Here is a 23,755-nt window from a genome sequence, read left to right as displayed (position 1 = left end):
GTAATTTTCTCCTGCATGTTGAAGTTAAATTTCGTTCATGCTTAAGTTTTGTCCAGCATTAAATAGCCTTTTCATGAGCTTTATTTCGAAAACTTCAGAATAAACAAGCTGAAGTATTTTAGTACATTTGCTAAAACTGCAGCTTAAACGTGCTTAAGTTTTTCTCCTACAGTATGTAATTTTCTAATGAATGTTTTATAAACTTCACACTTAAATTCTTTTGTTCAGTTTCCTAATATTTGATACTAAACATGCTTCTGCAGGATGAGTTCGATTTACCTTGTTATTACTTTCAATGGGAGGTGGACTTTTGATTTCAAATACTTGGATCATGATACAAAACTTGTTCTGCTTAATAAACAAGTATCATTCAATACTTTCCAAAAGAAAATTAGTGAAGTTACAGATATTGATTCAACCAAATATTCACTAAAGATATGGTTTGATATCAAACTAAATACAAGCAAAGGGATGCTTGTAACTTCACATGAAGAACTCAGATTCTGTATACATTTGCTAACAACTGATTCAACCTACAAGAATTACCATTTTGTCGTCGAAAAAATACAACTCATTTCTGATAGTATAGATTCTTCAGAATTTGCAACATTCAAATCATCTCTTGCATATACAATAGCTTCAGAACAATTTGTTGATTATCAACATGAACTAGAACAGCCAATAATGGAAGTAGACAACGAGCAACAACCTTCTAACATTACGGCTGCTTCAGAATATGGAATGCTACAACAATTACATGTCGCTACAATAAATTCATACCAGTTTGTTGACAACCAAGAAGAAGAAGGACAACTAATAATGCAAATAGACAACTAACACACGATTCAACAAAGTTTTTTGTTACCTTCTGCAATGACAAGCAACAACGAAGATGAAGAAAATATGGAATTTATACCTATAATAGCGGATACAATTAAAAAAATTGCTGAAACTTCTACTGCTTCTAAGAAATCAAGAAAAAGAGTGAGGAGAAAGCTGAAAGAATCTCCACCATGTAAAATACTTAGGCACGATGCATTGCCTAAGGAAGTAAGAGTAGGATCAGTTTTTTGACAACAAGAAGAACATGACTAAATTTTTCTGCAGCTTGGAGATAAACCAAAAAGTTGAATTCATTGCTGTTGGATCATGTTCAAAGAGATACGAGCTGAAATGCATCGTGGAGAAATGTGGTTGGAATGTACGTGCTACCAGAATAAAAAATTTCTCACTTTTTAGGGTGATAAAATATCATAACAACCAAGAATGCTCGGTGGATGCAAGAAAATCAAATCAGAAGCATGCTACATTAAATTTTATAAGTGAACAAATTTTAGAACATGTTCGAGATAAAAAGATTGAGGTTACACCAGCCTTTGTAGAAAGTGAAATGAAAAAGAAATTTGGAATTGACATTGGATATCACAAGGCATGGCGTGCTATTCAAAAAGCTATTGCTTCCATAAGGGAAACACCGGAAGAGAACTACCAGATTCTTCCTTCATACCTACACATGATGGTGCATAGAAAACTAGGGACGTACATTAGTATAAAAAGAGATAAGCAGAATCGGTAAGCAAAACAATACTAACCATCAGCCTGAAGTTTCAAATGTTCCTATCTGAAAAACTTCACACCTTATGATTTGTTTTTTTGTGTTTCACTGTACATATTTGCTTACATGTTCTTTGCTCCTACGGTATCAATAACTGGTTGGTGCTACTGTAGACCCGTGATTGCAGTAGATGCAACATTTTTAAAGTTAAAATATCATGGCGTTCTATTTGTTGTTGTATCAAAGGATGCAAATAATCAAATCTTTCCTCTATCTTTTAGTATAGCAGATTCAGAAAACAATGATGCTTACATTTGGTTCTTCGGGGAAATGAGAAAAGCAATTCAAGTCCATCGTGAACTGGTTTTCTTATCAGATAGAAACCAATCAATCGCAAATGGGATTAGAAAAGTTTATTCTGAAGCTCACCATGGTATCTGCCTCTATCACTTTGAGAAAAATTTAAAACAAAGACATGCAAAAGCCACGGTAATAAATCTTTTTTAAAGCGCTGCAAGGTCATACAAACGTGAAGATTTTAATCAGTTAATGTCCCAAATCAAAAGTGTTGACAAGAAAATATACACTTACATAATGAAAGAGCCGCCAGAGAGATGGGCTAGATCGTGGTTCCCACGGCGACGTTATGATATGCTGACGACAACAAACATGGTAGAATCAATGAATTCCATGTTACTAAAAGTGAGAGAGATGCCTATTTTAAGAATGTTAGATTTCATCCAAGAAAAGTTGGGAGAGTGGTTTTACGAACGAAGAAAAAGAGCACATGAAACTTTTCACAAAGTATCAATATGGGCAGAAAAAGAGATGAACAAGAAGATGGACTTGGCTTGCAAAATATTTGTGAGTATATTTATTAACTTCAGAATATACTTCAACGTGTTTTCTCTGAAGTAATTAACTAATGCATAATCACTTCAGCCTTTTATATCTGCTGCAGTGATTTACTAGTTACATATAAAAAAACTTCATACTTTTTCTTTTTGAAGCAATAATACACTAATATATTTTTTTTACTTTTTTATTCCTTCTTAGGTGTTCAACCTTGATTTAATGTTGTTTCGAATAAATAGTGAAGGAATGAAATTCATTGTTGACTTAAAGAAGAGAACTTGTGACTGCTTGGAATTTCAACTTGATGAATTGCTCTGTTCACACGCAATTGCTGCTATTAATAAGAGATATTTGCAGAAATCTGATTATTACTCAAAATGGTATTCAAGGGAAACATGGTTCAAAACATATGAGGGACATGTGAATACTGTGGCAGATCAAAATGCATGGGATATTCCACAAAATGTAGAATCTGAAATCACAAAACCTCCCGATGTAGAGATTTTACAAGGAAGATGACAAAAGAAGAGGCATATCCCTGCGACTGAATCAGTACCATTGAAGTCTACCAAATGCAGTCGCTGTAAACAAATTGGGCATAATAGAACAACTTACTTGTCTTTTCCAGCATCTCATCCATATTCCAAGAAACACGCTGAAAAATACTCCAGCGTTCAATAATCCTTAGTTTGAATTTACACTTTTATTATTAAATAATATATGTGAAATATGATTGTTTTCGTCGAAATAAAAAAAATAAGTTCTTGTATTGAAAAATACTCTTTTATATATTGCTTGAAGTATAAACCACTCATTTTTGTTGCGCGACTTACAGGTTTGGTTGCATTTTAAAATAGCATGCAATGACTTCAACGAGAAAAAACTATAAGTGAAATACATATCTTTAAAAAAAACATATGTATAACAAAACTTCAGCATATTTAGACTGAAGTTTTAGAAAATAAACTAAATAACTTCAGCATATTCTCTCTGAAGTTTGGAAAAAATCATTACAAAAACTGCAGGCTGTTGGACAAAACTTAAGCATGTTTTGTGTGAAATTTTATAAAATGAACAAAAACATTTCCGCATATATAAGTCTGCCTCTTAAAAGATTGCTTATTACCGGAAAAATGTAAGCAAAAAAAAACCAGCCTATAAAGTGTGACTATCAAAAGCATAAAACTTCAGATAAAAAAGGTTCAAGTTTCTAACTTATATTTGCTAACTTCAGCTTATAAGGCATGAAGTTTTATGTTGACATACTATGTTATTACATTAAAATCATAATGCAGCCTTCAAAATTTAAAAAATATATACAAAAGACGTAACAAGATTTTCATTAATATAGCAACATAAACATTAACAAAACATGACCATTATCAAAACATTGACAAACCAAAAAGAAGAGCCATAAAAAATATTAACAAAAAACACAGAAGAAAAACATAAAAAAGGATTACAAAAACTAAGCATCATCACTATCATCAGAACAGTAATCTTCAATTTCTCGATATATCTCATCATCATCCGAATTAGAGATAACTATAGGATACTCAGGCAAAAGACCACAAAGTCCAATGAGATCACACTTTAACTTGTTGAATTCATCACGTAACTGACTTTGTTCAATTATTACTCTGTCCATAAGATAAGGAAGACTCTTTAAGTTATTTTGCAGCTTGGCATAGTCGTCCCAGATAGAAAACTTAAAAAAATCAAACTGCTGGACAACCTTGTCAAACGAGGTTGAATAACCTTCATAAATGCGTTCGAGGTTCATCCTGTTCTTGAATGATTCATCGGCAACAAACTGTGGTCTGATTCTTTCCCAATCAGCCTTTATTTTATCCCACGTCTGCATATAAGATTAGCCATTGGTACGTTACTATTCCAATTAGACTTTAAACTCTCCCACTTCTGCATAAGTTCATCCATTGTAACTTTCCTACTTCCGCTAGCACCAGACATTATTTCTTTTAAAAAGCTAAAAGGCTAAGGATGAATATAAATTTATAGAAATATGATAGAAGTACATGGATGACTATAAAATTTTCAAGTGAAGAGATTGTTAATATAGCCAAAGAGTGCACCTAATCAATTTAATATCTATAAATGCAAAGGTAACTTTTCAGGTCTATTTACTGTTTTACGTTCAGATAAATTGAATGTAACAAGATAAGTAGGTGGTAAATAAAACAAGTAGGTGATAAATGGAAAAAGAAATATAACTTCAGCTTAATAATTCCACAGTTTTTCTATAGTAAAAAAAAAAATAACTTCAGCCTGAAAAGTTGTAACGACCCGACCGGTCGTTTTGAGCCCTAGCGCGTCGTTTGGCGGTTTGAGGCCCTGAGCAACTTTACTTCAGGTATTATGACTTGTACGCATGGTCGGAATTTAATTTCGAAAAGTTCATAGTTGATTTGGAAAGAAAATTCTCATTTCTAAAGCTTTAAGTTGGAAGAATTGACTAAGGTTGGATTTTTGAGTAAACGACCTCAGAATCGGGATTTGAAGGTTCCAACAGGTTCATATGTTAATAAGTGCACGATTCACAATTATAAGTGATGTGGGGTCTAAGGAGAGCTCTAATTCTAAGTCAAGTTGGAAATTACATGATAGACTAAAGTTCGAAATGAGTACACACAAAACTTAACTTTGGACGAGCATGCCTATATATATATATATATATATATATATATATATATATATATATATATATATATATATATATATATATATATATATATAAGGTGTTGTATGGTGGACAACCTATCAAATGAAAGATCTTCGAGTCTAGTTTCTAACGCTTTAAACCGTTCGTCATTTTGATATTTCTACAAGGATTTATGGATGTTTTAGTAAAAGGTGTCCAGCAGGGGAAAACTTGTAATACGAGGTACAACCTGCACAGTGCACAATACAACTCGCAGAAGCACTTGTGCCTATATAAGGCAGTCACGAGCAGCAGCCATTTTGGGGGATTTGCTAGAGCTAGGGATTGGTTCTTTCATGGTGGATTCGACCTTGGGGACTACCTAAGAATACAAGGTGAATTTCTTTTGGATATTTTCAGTTAATAACATCCTATTAACACTAGTATTAATATCCTTCAATCTTTGAAATCCCTAGAAATCTTTCAAGTTGTTCAAGAACACCAAATTTCCCAAATATTAGAATTTTAAGGAAAATCTTCAAGAAGGTAATACTAATGCTTCAAGCTCATTTCTTATGAGTCGGTGAGAGTAATTCTAATACTTGTTTCAAGTTGTTGTGGTTGGATAATTGATTTCATAAACCCTAGTTCATGGCTTGAATAGTGTTTTTGAGAAAATGAGAGAAAGATAAATAGTGTTCTTAGAAATGAAATTAAAGGATGCAATGAACCTATGGAATCATTTTCTAGCTTAGTTGGAAGTGTTCAACTAAGTAATCACCAAATTGAATGTTTTGAAAATGTTGGTTAAGGAAGACGATGAATAGTAATTTGGCGGTGTTGGAGAATTAATGTAGTATCATTGATGACTTCAAATGGGTATTAAATGATAAGAGTGTAGTTGAATGTCATAGTAAGTGAACCTATTAGACGATTTGAGTTGGAGGCTTGTAGCCAACTTGTGAGTAATAAATGAATATTGATAAATATTTTTGAGTCATATTTTGATTGTAATTGGGATTGTAATTGTAGATATCAATTTGTTGGTGGTGTATGAGCATTTTACTCAATGTTACGATTTCGGAGGGGGATTGAAATCTTGTGAATGTTAATAAAGCGAAAGCGAGTTTTGGAGCATTGGGCATCGGTCGAGTTGTTTGAAAGGCTTGGGAGTCGGCTATGGAACTTCGGAGCGAGGTAAGTCTCTTGTCTAATCTTGTGAGGGGTAATTTACCCCATAGTTGATTAAAATAATAATTGTTGCTAATTGTGGGGGCTACGTACGCACGAGGTGACGAGAGTCCGTACGTAGGTACTATCTATGCTAAAGTTCGGGTAGTTTAGGACTCAAAAGCATGAATTATATGTGTAAATTATATTCTTTAATTAATTAAATTATTTGATATATATTGTGAATTGTTAGGGAAAGATAGTAAAATATGGAAATCTCATATACTTAATTTTCTGCTTAAATCAATTAATTGTTAAAAGAAATTATTCATCCTCTTGAATTAATCTTATAATAAATATTTTTTTCATTCCGGAGGTACATAAGAAAATGTCCTCCTTTCTTGTGGAGCGGGCCGAACGCCTCGGTAGTATAGATGCATCTATGGATTGCGCTGCACGTCCCTCGGCAGTGTACACGACACTCTGGATCGGGCCGTACGACCTCGGCAGAAATCGTGCCTAATAATAATAATTACACGATATCTTAATATTTTAATTGTAGTTTGTGAATTTAATTAATAGATTGGAAATTGTTGCATTTGAAAGAATTTAATTATTTATGTTGGTTAAATAAACATAATTGTTAACTCTGTGAATCATGTTGATTTAAATATTCTTATTTTTATTTTATTTATTATTATTGACCCTTAGTGAGTGTCAAAGTCGGTCATCTCGTCTCTACCTCTTCAATATTAGGTTCGATACTTACTGGGTACACGTTGTTTACATACTCATGCTATACTTGCCGCACATTTTTATTGTGCAGGTACATATATGTCTAGTGGGCTTGTGGGCGCAGATGTGTGGTTAAAATGCGGGGATTTAGGTGAGCTGTATTCTATATTACTATACGCAGCCAACAGAGTCTCCTTCAGAGTTATTTATATTTTTCCTATCTAATTTGTATTCTGGACAGATGCTGTATTTTATTTTTACTCCCTAGTAAATGCTCATGCACTTGTGACACCGGGTTTTGGGAATGGTTATGAATTGTTTAGAAATTTAGTTGCTAAAAATATTTATCACTTACTCTATGAGTTTTATATTTACTATTTCATTGAAGAAATTTGGATTTCAAAAATTCTAAAATGGGTAGTTAAGTTAAGTATGTATTGTTGGCTTGCCTGACAGCGGTGTCCGGCGCCATCACGACCTTCAATGGATTTTTGGATCGTGACAACATGGTATCAGAGCTAGGTTCACTTAGGTCTCACGAGTCATGAGCGAGTCTAATAGAGTCTTGCGGATCGGTACAGAGACGTCTGTGCTTATCTTCGAGAGGCTATAGGGTTGTTAGGAGCATTTCCCTTCTTGATTCCTCATCGTGCGATTTGATTCTTTTGAGGCTTATGCATTTGTTCCTTTCCAACTCGATCTTATGCGATGTGAAGTGCTTGTTATAATTCGGGAATTGAGGAAAATCGTAATGGTACTACAAATATGGCGCAAGATGTTTTTTCCTGCATAGTTGATTGGGCTATTGTCATCGCCTTGTAGAAGGTCGTTCTGTTGTTTCAGCCCAGTATCAGTACTACCTAAGGTTTTGAGATTTGACATTGATTGTTATGATGATTCGTGTGTTGCTATCGCACAATGTTTATGTAATGGTAGGATGCTTGTCTATGTGTCGGGGCAGTAAACGACTTAAAAGAAGGTTTTTCTCAGTACATAATTCAGAGGTTCAATGTTTTATTTCCAGCGGAGGAAAGGAAATTGGACTAAGAATGTTCAGGTTTGGGTTGATGGAGTAACAAAACTTGGTATTTTCAAGCGTGATGGAATTTTCATCTGTGATGTGGTGACGACGCCCGTGATTGAATCTGTTAAATTCGCTGGTGTTATGATCTTCTTTGATTTTGCCTTCGGAGCAGTGTGTTGTGAAATGGTGCTTGAGGGATGGTTGTCAGATAGGAGTGTGCAACGGAAATAGCGGTGTGCAGCGGTTCAAGATCGAATGGGTAACTCCAATGTTGATGGCTCTAAAAAAATGATCTTTTAGGAGATTTAGAATTGGTAGTAATTTGTTAGTTCAGGTGCTACAGAGATGGATTTTGATTTGATATGACATTTAGGTAACGAAGAATGAGAAAGGATATGTGGAAGGTGTCTTGCGGTGGTTAAACTTCTAAAAGGCCAAGTGTAAGAAAAACAGAAGTCGAGTAGTTGCTTAAAGGAGAAGGTTTGGCCAAAGTGGAAGAGTGGCAAAGTAGCATATAGGTTACGTGGTAGGATGACCACACGTCTTAAGGAGAGTTTGGAGTGATTTGGGATTTATGGTGGATAGTGACTAGGTCTACAGACTTAATTTGGAATGTTGGCTGTTATATTGGGGGAAGATTGGATGCGACAGAAATGAGTTTGCATGATATGAAGAGGAATGCAACATGACTTCGGGTTGGGATATATCGTCGCACCTTTAGTTGATGTCAACGGGGAGTGAACAGACTTCTACAACTAGTGAACGAGCACGAGCTCAGGATGGCTTATTTGTTTCGTGGTAATAGTACTCGGTGCAGCATTGTTGGAGGATGTCAGCATGGAATTTCCACAGGCGGGATATCTCCCGTAAGTAGATTAGCGGTTGTAGGGTGTTGATGGAGCTTCTACGAAGAATTTTACTAACTATCCAGTAAGAGGTCAAGTATATGAATGTGGCTAGTGATTCAGAATGTTCATGAAATGTGTAACATAAGGATTTCGAGGAATTTGGTGGGTCGATTATGCGAGATTGTGTCAATGGGGGATAAGGAGTCTTGGTGGGTTCCAGAGTTATGTAATTGTAGCTTCAAGCTAAGTGGGAAAATCCCACCATCTACAATTGGATTGCATGGTTGTCTATTTGTGAGGTTTCTGATTATCGGTGTATTGGTGGGTCATTACAACCAAGGAAAGAAAACATCAGTGGTAATTTGAGCAAAGGATTTGGGGAATGTATGCCATATTTGGCCTTATCGATTCATGTTCAAGCTTTGGGAAGACTCAGAGTCTATGCTTCGTGTTGATGTGATGTACAAGGAAGGTAATTTGGTCGGGTGCTTCTTTGAGAGAGTGTTCAATTGCTAGTAGAGCCTTGGAGTTGATTATATTCGGGACCAGGTCGGAATGGGTGACTCTCAACAATGGTCCTAGTGGATTCAAAACGTTAAAGTGCGATGCCTAAGGATTTCGAGCCTTTAGTACGGTTGAGTATCGAGCTTTTACAGCAGATTATGAAAGGGGCTTGGAGTGTTCTACGTTATCTTCGGGTTGCGGTGTAACATTTGAGGAATGGAAGAAAAATAACTTCGAATTCATAAATGGATTTTCCAGAATAGGTGTATCAGTTGAAGATGCGAATATGCGCATAAGTAGGGTATGAAATGGTTCGTGGGTTTTGGAGACAACGTGGTGTCATGAAATGAAGTCACTTAGGATGAGTGCGGATTTGGGTTCATGATGTTTTGAATGGAGCTATTATTATTCCTTGGGCAAGTCCGGAGTAAATTAGAAGAAGTCAGATCGGTTAGCAATGGTTGAATTGGCATGATGGTGGCGATGATTAGTTCCTTCAGCGTGCTAAGTTATACAGGTGGTTGTAGCGGTACGTGCGAGGCTTGACGGCCATCGAAATTTGATTTATTTGGAGGTGGTTGATTCAAATGGCTTTGTTGTGTATATGGAGTCTGGAAGAGTTATGACAGTTGAGATCACTATTTGAGGTGTGTCTTTTTCTACTATTTGGGGAAATTCGGTTGCGTGTTGCATTGGCCTTTCTGAAATGATGCTAAGTGGAAGGTTTCTAACCAGTGAAGTGTTTAATTCTACTAGTAGTTCAAGGGTTATAGTGAATACGTGTATTATCGCATAGCGGCATGATAAGTGCGGTGAGAGGTATGAAATTGGAAGTTGAGGATCGAGGTTACGGTTTGATGTTGACAAGAATGTCACAAGCTCGGACGAGCAAAAAATGATTTAGAGGTTTAAAGCAAGCTGGTATTGTCTTCAGCGTCACCTAAGATAGGTGTTATGTGTAAGAGGCTTTGTGTATTGATTTGCAGATCCTTGATTCTCTTTACAACATTAGTATGGCTGATGGTATGGATGTGCAGACTTGTTATCTGGTGCAGAAGGTCGTGGGAGCGGATTTCACAGGAAGATTGTATGAGTATGACCTATAGTCACTTAATTGATCAGGGATTAAGACCAAGTATGGAGATTGTGGTATTATCGCTAATTTGAGAAATTATGCCTGAAAGGCGCTCTATTCAGTTGGTTGAGAATGGTGAAAGTTTATTTCAAATTCGATGGTTGTTCTTGCGTGTTATAGAAAAATGGTCATTATGGATCCTTGAGAGATTATTTACCCAATCGTGATATGATAAAAAATCGGTTTGAGGTCCGTTGATGGGTCCATATGTGGATGTGTACTCTACACCAGCCTGGGTGTGTTCGTGGCAGCATAACATTCATTACGGAAGAATATTCGGGCGTGGCATGTTAATTTTGTCGCCAGCTATTTCATATGATACTTTATAGTGTCGTGTGGGCTGTGACACGGCTTAATTTTTGTACAATGTGTTGAGGCCTCGCACATTGGTGGTATTATGTAAGCAGGATGGCTCTCAAGATACAGATCATATATCGTACCTTAGTTGTGCTTGAGGTTTATAGCGTATGACGCTACCTGTCCTCCCAGGATTCGTATTATGCACTTGGCGTGCTTATGTTGATATTCAGGCATTCGTGAGTATAAGCGTTACGATTCGAGGTGTGTTTTCCTTAGATTATTACGTGTGGATCGGGTGGCACTCCGCCATGGGTAACATGGTTGGATCGGGTGGCACGCCGCCGCGGGTATCGTATGTGAATTGGATTACACGCCGAAGTAGTGTGATGTTGAGCACAGTTCCCTATATCTATTCCTGTGTGTTTTGTTCGCATTTTCTGAGAAAGATTCATGACATCTTTTCAGTTGTTAAATTAGTTACGCGGGTCGAGTAGTTCTTTCCAAAGTTCATTTTTCCCTATGTATCACATTTGAGTTTGTAGCCTGTTGGCGCATTGTTGGCGTCATACGAGATCTTGGTCAGTGTTTGAGTTGGCTTATTGCATGTGTAGCTTATACTGGATGAAACGAGACTACTGGACCTGAAATCAGTGCAATCAGATTTATATAAGGTATATTAAAGAACAAATATCGCTATTCAGATCAGAATGAGGTGATGATCCTTGTCAGGAGGAGAGACTCCATGATTTGTTAATTTGGCAGTTGGTTATGAATTTCTACACCTCTCTTCTGTCGTGGCAGTATTTCAAGAGTTGGAGCATGCCTTATATGTGTCATGAGGTGTGTTGTGGGCATCGGATTTGTGGAATTTCGGCTATTGTTATTAGAGGATGTTATTATGGTTATGTCAATTATGCGGTGCATGGTGTGGATATAACAAAGGTATGCAACCATGTATTGGTGCATCGTGTAGTGATTGATACGGTGTTCGGATGATGGAAACAAGCCTGGCGGAGAATTCCGAATGTTGGAATTGGGCTCTAAGGCTTATTTGACTAGAAACAAAAAAGAAGGTTTTTCAGAGTGGCTCGAGCTAGTGAGCTCAACTAAGTTATGGTAGCACGGGTAGGTGCACGATGAGTTAAACAATGATTTCAGACAACTCTAGAGTAGTTCTTAGCACGTTCGAGGACGAATATATGTTTAAGTGGGAGAGAATATAACGACCCGATCAGTCGTTTTGAGCCCTAGCACGTCGTTCGGCGGTTTGAGACCCTGAGCAACTTCACTTCAGGTATTATGACTTGTACGCGTGGTTGGAATTTAATTTCGGGAAGTTTAGAGTTGATTTGGAAAGAAAATTCTCATTTCGAAAGCTTTAAGTTGGAAGAATTGACTAAGGTTGGATTTTTGAGTAAACGACCTCGGAATCGGGATTTGAAGGTTCCAGCAGGTTCGTATGTTAATAAGTGTACGAGTCATAATTGTAAGTGATGTGAGGTCTAAGGAGAGCCCTAATTCTAAGTCAAGTTGGAAATTACATGATAGACTAAAGTTCCAAATGAGTACACACAAAACCTAACTTTGGACGAGCATGCCCATATATATATAATTTTGGACGAGCATGCCTACATATATATAAGGAGTTATATGGTGTACAACCTATCAAATGAAAGATCTTCGAGTCTAGTTTCTAACGCTTTAAAACGTTCGTCATTTCGATATTTCTATAAGTAGTTATGGACGTTTTAGTAAAAGGTGTCCAGCAGGGGAAAACTTGTAATACGAGGTACAACCTGCACAGCGCAAAATACAACTCGCTGAAGCACTTGTGCCTATATAAGGCAGTCAGGGGCATCAGCCATATTTGGGGATTTTCTTGAGCTAGGGATTGGTTCTTTCATGGTGGGTTCGACCTTGGGGACTACTTAAGAATACAAGGTGAATTTTTTTGGATATTTTAAGTTAATAACATCCTATTAACACTAGTATTAACATCCTTCAATCTTTGATATCCCTAGAAATCTTTCAAGTTGTTCAAGAACACCAAATTTTCCAAACATTGGAATTTTAAGGAAAAACTTCAAGAAGGTAATACTAATGCTTCAAGCTCATTTCTTATGAGTCGGTGAGAGTAATTCTAATATTTGTTACAAGTTGTTATGGTTGGATAATTGATTTCATAAACCCTAGTTCATGGCATGAATAGTGTTCTTGAGAAAATGAGGGAAAGATAAATAGTGTTCTTAGAAATGAAATTAAAGGATGCAATGAACCTATGGAATCATTTTCTAGCTTAGTTGGAAGTGTTCAACTAAGTAATCACCAAATTGAAAATTTTGAAAATGTTGGTTAAGGAAGACGATGAATAGTAATTTGGCGGTGTTGAAAAATTAATGTAGTATCATTGATGAATTCAAATGGGTATTAAATGATAGGAGTGGAGTTGAATGTGCTAGCAAGTGAACCTATTAGACGATTTGAGCTGGAGGCTTGTAGCCAACTTGTGAGCCATAAATGGATATTGATAAATATTTTTGAGTCATATTTTGGTTGTAATTGGGATTGTAATTGTAGATATCAATTTGTTGGTTGTTACGACCCGAATTTTCCACCTTCGAACAGTGATGGCGCCTAACATTTCACTTACTAGGCAAGCCAACGTTAGAATAATATTATCCTTTTTAAAACAATTTTTAAATATATTAATAACAAAGAAACAAATGCGGAAGTAAGGTCTGAAATATAGTGATTAATCCATAAAATAACAGTGTCTAAATACCATCCCAGAATTGGTGTCACAAGTGCACGAGCTTCTAGAATAATACAAATAAAGGTCTGAATAAAATAAAGTTGTCTGGAAATAAACACACAGCTAAAGTAAAATAGATGGGGACTCCAGAACTGCAGACGCCATGCAGTTATACCTCAAGTCTCCTCCGAGTAGCTGAAATCCGAGCAAGTCTATGGTACGCCGCTGGGACCAACTCCGAAATCTGCACAAGAAGTGCATAGTGTAGTATGGTAAGAAGTGCATGGTACTCCCATGTACTGGTACTCCCATGTAAGAAGTGCATGGTACTCCCATGTACTGGTAAGTGTTGAGCCTAACCTCGACGAAGTAGTGACGAGGCTAAGGCGGTTCACTTACATTAATCTGTACGCAATATTAGTAACAACAACAAATAATAGAAATAAATCAAGTAACTCGTTTATAATAATAGAAGCTAACTCAGCAGTCATAACCAATTATCATTTCCATCAATTCTGTTGCAGCGTATAACTCGCTCTCACAATATATTCACATTCAATTATGTTGCAGCGTGCAACCCGCTCTCACAATATATTCACATTCGGTTATGTTACGGCGTGCAACCCGCTCCTCCAATATATTCAATCAAGTATATATAGACTTTTTTATAAGTCTGTTATATATTTATTTCAATCAAGTATATATAGACTTTTTTATAAGTCTGTTGCGGCGTGCAATCCGATCCCCCAATATTGACTTTTAATAAGTCTGTTGTGGCGTGCAACCCGATCGTTCAATATGGACTTTTTAATAAGTCTGTTGCGGCGTGCAACCCGATCCTCCAATATGGACTTTTTAATAAGTCTGTTGCGACGGGCAACCCGATCCTCAAATATATCCATTTCAATCAATTTTATTGCGGCGTGCAACCCGAACCTCCAATATATCCATTTACCAATTCTTATAGAAGAAATTTCCCCTATAAATGCAACAATTAATATAAAATTATAAGACAACAAACATACAATAATTATGATTTAATTATGAAATAAACAATGACAAATAGCAAATTATTATGGAAATCAGGGAGAAAATAGATATTTTAATATTTAATATGCTAAATGTCAAGTAGCAATTAGTGCACATAATTCAAATAAGTATGTAGCAATTATTACAGGAATTTAAGAATTAACATTTGGCAAAGAATAAGAGAGAAACAATTATTATAACAATTAATACATGTATTAAAACAAATTTAGAATTTTTAAATAATTATGCAAACAATTAATTTGACGACGTATAGGCACTCGTCACCTCGCCTATACGTCGTTCATATACATTTCACATAACAAATAATTTAAGGGTTCTATTTCCTCAAGTCAAGGTTAACCACGACACTTACCTCGTTTTGTAAATTCCAATCAATTATTCAACCAAAGCTTTTCCTTTTAAATTTGTCTCGGAAAGCGTCAAATCTATTCACAAACAATTTGATATATTCAATACTAATCATAGAAATTGATTCCATATGAATTTATAAATTTTTCGGATAAAAATCCAAAATTTATTAAATTATTCGACAGTGGGACCCACATCTCAAATCCCGGAAAAACTCACGAAATCCGAACACCCGTTCTGCTACGAGTTCAACCATACAAAAATTATCCAATTCCGATGTCAAATGGACCTTTAAATCTAAATTTTCGTTTTTTTTGAAAAGTTTTACAAAAATTCCAATTTCTTCCATCTAAATCCGAAATAAATGATGAATATAGACATAAATTTGTGAAATATAATCACTTTTGGTTATAGAACACTTATCCAATTCAAAGTCGTGAAAATCCCTCTTGAAATCGCCCAAATCCGAGACTTGAAACTCAAAAATGAGTAAAAATAACGACTTACGAATTTATGGGCTCTACCCAGTCATTTTCGCATCTGCAGATGAAAGTTCCGCATTTGCGGAATTTCATTTGCGAGATAAATCTCGCATTTGCGATGCCAGGCTGCCAGGTGAAGTTCCGCATCTGCGGACATTCCTGTCGAACCTGCGACATCCGCTTCTGCGCAAAATGGCCGCACCTACGAAGACCACAGGCCAGCCCAGTCCCGCATCTGCGTGATTTGGTGCGCATCTGCGGACACGCTTCTGCGAGAAGCTGTCTGCTTCTGCGATCGAAGCCTGGACACGCTTGGGCTCATCTGCGATGGAAGGCTCGCTTCTGCGAGCTCGCACCTGCGGTCAAAAAATCCGCAGGCGCGATTACAACAGAAGGAAAAATTCAGATTTTGCTTAAGTCCAATTCTTGATCCGATTTCAATCTGTATCACTCTCGGGGTACTCGGGACCTCGTACGAATATACAAACAAGTCCAATAACATAATACGAACTTACTTGGGGTCTCGTATCACGTCAAACAACACTGAAATTACAATTCACACCTCGATTCAAACTTTGAGTTTTAAACTTTTCAATTTGCAAATCTCGTGCCAAAACATATTAAATGAATCCGGAATGACTTCAAATTTGGCACACAAGTCATAAATGACATAATGGAGCTATTTAAATTTCGAGAATTGGATTTTGGCTCCGATATGAAAAAGTCAACCCCGTGGTCAAACTTGAAAATCTTTAGCCTTTAAATTGCTAGTTCCGTTAAATGGTCATAACTTGAGCTAGGAATCTCCAAATTAAATTCCGGGTATACGTCCAAGTCCCAAATCACGATACGGAGCTACCAGAACTGTCAAAAAACTGATCCGAGTCTATTTGCTAAAAATTTTGACCAAAGTCAACTCAGTTGAGTTTTAAAGTTCTATTTTACATTTTTATCCATTTTTTACATGAAAACTTTCCGGAAAATTTTATGGACTGCGCACGCAAGTCGAGGAATGATAAATGGTGTTTTTCAAGGTCTTAGAACATAGAATTACTTATTAAATTTAAAGATGACATTTTGGGTCATCACATTCTCCACCTCTAAAACAAACGTTCGTCCTCGAACGGAGTTAGAAAAAAGTACCTGAGCTGGTGAATAAGTGTGGATATTTACTCCGCATGTCCGACTTGGACTTCCAGGTAGATGCCTCTACCGGCTGACCTCTCCATTGCACCCGAACTGAAGGATAACTCTTAGACCTCAACTGTCGGACCTGCCGGGCTAGAATAGCCATCGGCTCCTCCTCGTAAATCAAATCTTTGTCCAAATGGACTGAGCTGAAATCTAACACATGGGACGGATCACCATGATATTTTCGGAGCATAGACACATGGAACACCGGATGAACCGCTGATAAACTAGGTGGTAATGCAAGCTTGTAGGCTACTTCAACCACCCTTTCAAGAATTTCAAAGGGTCCGATATACCTAGGGCTCAACTTGCCCTTTTTTCCGAACCTCATTAAACCTTTCATAGGTGAAACCCGGAGCAATATTCTTTCTCCAACCATGAATGCAATATCATGAACTTTTCGGTCGGCATAAATCTTTTGCCTAGTCTGAGTTGCGCGAAGCCGATCCTGAATAATCTTTACCTTATCCAAGGCATCCTGTACCAAATCGGTACCCAACAACCGAGCCTCTCCCGGTTCAAACCAACCAACTGGCGATCGGCATCGCCTTCCGTATAATGCCTCATATGGAGCCATCTGAATGCTCGACTGGTAGCTATTATTATAAGCAAACTCCGCAAGTGGCAAGAAATGATCCCAAGAACCTCCAAAGTCTACACAAGCGCGGAGCATATCTTCCAATATCTGAATAGTGCGCTCTGACTGTCCGTCTGTCTGTGGATGAAATGTTGTACTCAACTCCACCCGCGTGCCTAACTCACATTGTACAGCCCTCCAGAAATGTGAGGTAAATTGCATACCTCGATCTGAAATAATAGACACGGGCAAACCGTGAAGGCGGACAATCTCACGAATGTAAATTTCGGCTAACCTCTCTGAAGAATAGGTAACTGTCACTGGAATAGAATGTGCTGACTTGGTCAACCTGTCCACAATAACCCAAACTGCGTCAAATTTTCTCTGAGTCCGTGGGAGCCTAACAACAAAATCCATAGTGATACGCTCCCACTTCCACTCAGGAATTTCTAACTTCTGAAGCAAACCACCAGGTCTCTGATGCTCGTACTTAACTTGCTGACAATTCAGACACCGAGCTACATATGCAACTATATCCTTTTTCATTCTCCTCCACCAATAATGTTGCCGCAAATCTTGATACATTTTGGCGGTACCTGGATGAATAGAATACCTGGAACTGTGTGCTGCTTCAAGAATTAATTCACGAAGCCCATCCACATTAGGCACACAAATACGACCCTGTATTCACAAAACTCTATCCCTCCCCACATCAACTTGTTTAGCATCACCGTGTCGCACCGTGTCCTTAAGGACAAGTAAATGAGGATCATCATACTACCTCTCTCTGATGTGCTCATATAAAGAAGACCGAGAGACTGTGCAAGCTAGAACCCGACTGGGTTCTGAAACATCTAACCTTACGAACTGATTAGCCAAAGTCTGAACATCTGCAGCTAATGGCCTCTCACCAACCAGAATATACACAAGACTGCCCATACTCACAGCCTTTCTACTCAAAGCATCGGCCACCACATTGGCCTTTCCGGGGTGATACAAAATGGTGATATCATAGTCGTTGAACAACTCCAACCATCTTCTCTGCCTCAAATTAAGATCCTTTTGTTTGAACAGATACTGAAGGCTATGATGATCAGTAAATACCTCACACGAGACACCGTAGAGGTAATGCCTCCAAATCTTCAGCGCATGAACAATGGCTGCCAATTCTAAGTCATGAACAGGATAATTCTTCTCGTGAACTTTCAACTGTCGTGACGCATATGCAATCACCCTTCCATCTTGCATTAATACTGCACCAAGCCCAGTGTGAGATGCATCACAATATACTGTATACGATCCTAAACCTGTGGGTAATACCAACACTGGCGTCGTAGTCAAAGCGGTCTTGAGCTTCTGAAAGCTCAACTCACACTCGTCTGACCATCTGAATGGGACACCCTTCTAGGTTAGTCTAGTCAATGTGCTTGCTATAGATGAAAACCCTTCCACGAACCGACGATAATAACCTGCCAAACCCAGGAAACTCCGGATCTCTGTAACTGAATTAGGTCTAGGCCAATTCTAAACAACCTCTATCTTCTTAGGATCCACCTTTATGCCTTCTGCCGATACCACATGCCCCCAAAAGGCAACTGAGTCTAACCAAAACTCACATTTTGAAAACTTGGCATATAACTGATTATTCTTCAAAGTGTGAAGCACACTTCGAAGATACTACTCATGCTCCTCTCGACTGCTGGAGTAAATTAAGATATCATTAATAAATACAACCACAAAAGAGTCCAAATAAGTCTTGAACACCCAATTCATCAAATCCATAAATGTTGTTGGGGTATTTGTCAACCCAAATGACATCACTAAGAATTTGTAATGCCCAAACCGAGTTCGAAAAGCTGTTTTAGGGACATCAGATGCCCTAATCTTCAACTGATGGTAACCAGACCTCAGATCAATCTTCGAAAATACCTTGGCACCCTGAAGCTGATCAAATAAGTCATCAATTCTTGGCAGTGGATATTTGTTTTTGGTAGTGGCATTGTTCAACTGTCGATAATCTATACACATCCGCATAGAGCCATCTTTCTTCTTTACAAATAATACTGGTGCACCCCAGGGCGAGACACTGGGTCTAATGAATCCCTGATCAAGCAAGTCTTGTAATTGCTCTTTCAATTCTTTTAACTCCGGCGGGGCCATACAGTATGGTGGAATAGAAATGGGCTGAGTGCCTGGAGCCAAATCAATATAGAAGTCAATATCTCTGTCGGGTGGCATCCCCGGCAGATCTACAGAAAATACTTCTGGAAATTCACGAACAACTGGTACTAAGTCCATAGAAGGAACATCCGCACCGGGATCGTGAATATAAGACAAATAGGCTAGACACCCTTTCTTTACCATACGCCGAGCTTTCATATAAGAAATAACCCTGCTGGCAAAATGGCCAGGAGTTCCTTTCCACTCTAACCGAGGTAACCCCGGAATAGCTAGGGTCATTGTCTTGGCATGACAATCCAATATAGCATGATAAGGGGACAGCCAATCCATACCCAAGATGACATCAAAATCTACCATATCAAGAAGTAGAAGATCCACACTAGTCTCACGATTAACAATAGTAACCCACACAAAAAATAGACATGATCTACTACAATAGAGTCTCCCACCGGTGTAGATACACACAAAGAAGCACTCAGAGAATCACAAGGCACAACCAAATATGAAGCAAAATATGAGGACACATAGGAATAAGTAGATCCTGGATCAAATACAACTGAAGCATCTCTATGGAAAACTGGAATAATACCTGTGATCACAGCATCAGATGACTCGGCCTTAGGCCTAGCTGGAAAAGCATAAAATAGGAGCTGGGCCCCACCACTCTGAACTGCGTCTCTGGGACGGCCTCTAACTGGCTGGCCTCCACCTCTAACGGTCTGACCTCCACCTCTAATGGCATGACCTCCATCTCTAATGGCCTGACCTCCCCCTTTAGCTGCATGACCCCTACCTCTAGCTTGCTGAGCAGGCAGTGAAGAAACCGGTGCTGGTATGATGGCACGAAAATCTTGCCGAGATCTGTTACTTGCCAATCTAGGGCAATACCTCCTGATGTGACCAATGTTTCCACACTCAAAACACCCATCCTGATGCCGTGGCTGCTAAAGCTGAAGCTGACCCAAATGGGCCGGATAACCGTTGTAGTAACTCTTGAGTGGTGATGCACTGATAGGAGCTGAATGTGCACTGAATACTGGCTGCCCAGAGTAAGGCATAACAGGACTGTGGCTCCCTGCAGCATCAGGAGATACATGAAGTGCTGAATGAAACGGTCTGGGAGGATGATCCCTAACAAAATTACCTCTACCTCTAGACGAGGCACTACTGAAACCACCGAACTGACAAGGCTTCTTATCGGACCTTTGCCTTCTATGGTGTGCAAGAACCATCTAGATCCTCCTTGCGACATTAGCAGCCGCCTGAAAAGAAATCTCACTTCTGGACTCCTTGGCCATCTAAAGTCTGATAGGATGAGTGAGTCCCTCAATAAACCTCCTCACTCTCTCTCCCTCCGTAGGTAGTAAAAGGAGAGCATGACGGGCCAAATCCACAAAACGGGACTCGTACTGAGTAACAGTCATACTGCCCTGCTGTAGACGCTCAAATTGCTTGCGGAATTTCTCTCTTAGTGTGATAGGGAGGAACTTCTCCAGAAATAGCTGAGAGAACTACTCCCAGGTAAGTGCAGGCGATCCGACTGGCCGGGTCAATGTATAATCTCTCCACCACACCTTGGCGGAATCCGTCATCTGAAATACAGCAAAATCAACCCCATTGGTCTCAACTATACCCATGTTCCGCAGCACCTCATGGTAGCGTTCAAGATAATACTGTGGGTCCTCAGAAGGTGTACCACTGAAATGAACTGAAAAGAGCTTAGTAAACTTATCCAGTCTCAATAAGGCCTCAAAAGACATGGCGGGCCTATCACCGGTCTGTGCCGCAATAACTGGCTGAACTACCCCAACTAGCGGGGCTGTTGGAGCTTGATTCTGGGGAGCTATCTGCTCCAGAGCGGGAGTAGTGGGAGTTTGTGATCCTCCCCCAGCCTGTGAGACGGCTGGTGCCACTGGAAATGTACCATTCTGGGCCACGCCCTCCATAAGACTTACCAAACGGACTAGAGCGTCCTGAAGTACTGGAGTGGCTATGAATCCTTCAGGGACCTGAACTGGTCCAACTGGTACATTCTGAACCGGAACCTCCTCCTGAAGGTCCACCTGAAGTTCTTCAACAGGTGCAGCTTCTCGAGCTCCGGACTGAGCTCTACCTCGGCCTCTAGCACGACCTCGACCTCTACCCCTGTCCATCGGTAGAGGTATTACGTGTCCTCACCATCTGCGAGAGAATAAGAGTGGAATGGTTCAATCATCGATGATAGAATAAAATCGCACGATATAATAAGAAAGAAGTGATATTGTTCCTAAACTTCATAGCCTCTGAGAGATAAGTACAAACGTCTCCGTACCGATCCTTCAAACTCTACTAAGCTTGCTCGTGACTCGTGAGACCTATGTAACCTAGTGCTCTGATACCAACTGTCACGACCCAAATTTTTCCACCTTCGGACCGTGATGGCGCCTAACATTTCACTTACTAGGCAAGCCAACTTTAGAATAATATTATCCTTTTTAAAACAATTTTTAAATATATTAATAACAAAGAAACAAATGCGGAAGTAAGGTCTGAAATATAGTGATTAATCCATAAAATAACGGTGTCTAAATACCATCCCAAAATTGGTGTCATAAGTGCACGAGCTTCTAGAATAATACAAATAAAGGTCTGAATAAAATAAAGCTATCTGGAAATAAACACACAGCTAAAGTAAAATAGAAGGGGACTCCAGAACTGCGGACGCCATGCAGTTATACCTCAAGTCTCTTCCGAGTAGCTGAAATCCGAGAAAGTCTATGGTACGCCGCTGGGACCAACTCCGAAATTTGCACAAGAAGTGCATAGTGTAGCATCAGTACAACCGACCCTATGTACTGGTAAGTGTTGAGCCTAACCTCGACGAAGTAGTGATGAGGCTAAGGCGGTTCACTTACATTAATCTGTACGCAATATTAGTAACAATAACAAATAATAGAAATAAATCAGGTAACTCGTTTAAAATAGTTGAAGTCAACTCAGCAGTCATAACCGATTATCATTTCCATCAATTCTGTTGCAGCGTGTAACCCGCTCTCACAATATATTCACATTCAATTCTGTTGCAGCGTGCAACCCGCTCTCACAATATATTCACATTTAGTTATGTTACGGCGTGCAACCCGTCCTCCAATATATTCAATCAAGTATATATAGACTTTTTTATAAGTCTGTTATATATTTATTTCAATCAAGTATATATAGACTTTTTTATAAGTCTGTTGCGGCGTGCAATCCGATCCCCCAATATTGACTTTTAATAAGTCTGTTGCGGCGTGCAACTCGATCCTCCAATATGGACTTTTTAATAAGTCTGTTGCGGCGTGCAACCCGATCCTCCAATATGGACTTTTTAATAAGTCTGTTGCCGCGTGCAACCCGATCCTCCAATATATCCATTTCAATAAATTTTGTTGTGGCGTACAACCCGATCCTCTAATATATTCATTTACCAATTCTTATAGAAGAAATTTCCCCAATAAATGCAAAAATTAATATAAAATTATAAGACAACAACCATACAATAATTATGATTTAATTATGAAACAAACAATGACAAATAGCAAATTATTATGGAAATCAGGGAGAAAATAGATAGTTTAATATTTAATATGCTAAATGTCAAGTATCAATTAGTGTACATAATTCAAACAAGCATGTAGCAATTATTACAGGAATTTAAGAATTAACATTTGGCAAAGAATAAGATAGAAACAATTATTATAACAATTAATACATGTATTAAAACAAATTTAGGATTTTTAAATAATTATGCAAACAATTAATTTGATGACGTATAGGCACTCATCACCTTGCCTATACATCGTTCATATGCATTTTACATAACAAATAATTTAAGGGTTCTATTTCCACAATTCAAGGTTAACCACGATACTTACCTCACTTTGCAAATTCTAATCAATTATTCAACCACAGCTTTTCCTTTTAAATTTGTCTCCGAAAGCTTCAAATCTATTCACAAACAATTTGATATATTCAATACTAATCGTAGGAATTGATTCCATATGAATTTATAAATTTTCGGGATAAAAATTTAAAATTCATTAAAATATTCAACAGTAGGACCCACGTCTCAAATCCCAGAAATAATCATGAAATTCGAACACCCGTTCTGCTACGAGTTCAACCATACAAAAATTATCCAATTCCGATGTCAAGTGGACCTTTAAATCTAAATTTTGTTTTGTTTGGAAAGTTTTACAAAAATTCCAATTTCTTCCATCTAAATCTGAAATAAATGATGAATATAGACATGGATTTGTGAAATATAATCACTTTTGGTTATAGAACACTTACCCAATTCAAAATCGTGAAAATCCCCCTTGAAATCTCCCAAATCCGAGACTTGAAACTCAAAAATGAGTAAAATGA

At 38.1% G+C, this 23,755-nt stretch overlaps 1 protein-coding gene across 1 annotated transcript; it reads left to right on the top strand.

The window, feature by feature from the left end:
- Positions 1-1,087: 1,087 nt before the first annotated feature.
- LOC138904388 (uncharacterized) lies at positions 1,088-2,929 on the top strand. Its single transcript, XM_070192890.1, has 3 exons — positions 1,088-1,572; positions 1,729-2,044; positions 2,612-2,929. The coding sequence occupies exons 1-3, from the start codon at positions 1,088-1,090 to the stop codon at positions 2,927-2,929; spliced, it is 1,119 nt and encodes a 372-aa protein (XP_070048991.1).
- Positions 2,930-23,755: the final 20,826 nt, after the last annotated feature.

Source organism: Nicotiana tomentosiformis, chromosome 2 (assembly GCF_000390325.3).
Source record: "Nicotiana tomentosiformis chromosome 2, ASM39032v3, whole genome shotgun sequence".
Classification (NCBI taxonomy): Eukaryota; Viridiplantae; Streptophyta; class Magnoliopsida; order Solanales; family Solanaceae; genus Nicotiana; species Nicotiana tomentosiformis.
This window is presented reverse-complemented; position numbering and strand designations above follow the sequence as displayed.

Coding starts and splice junctions, on each gene's coding strand:
- LOC138904388 (XM_070192890.1), top strand. CDS start 1,088: ATGACTAAATTTTTCTGCAGCTTGGAGATAAACCAAAAAGTTGAATTC. Junction 1,573..1,728: donor AAAAGAGATAAGCAGAATCG/GTAAGCAAAACA, acceptor GTGCTACTGTAG/ACCCGTGATTGCAGTAGATG. Junction 2,045..2,611: donor AAAGACATGCAAAAGCCACG/GTAATAAATCTT, acceptor ATTCCTTCTTAG/GTGTTCAACCTTGATTTAAT.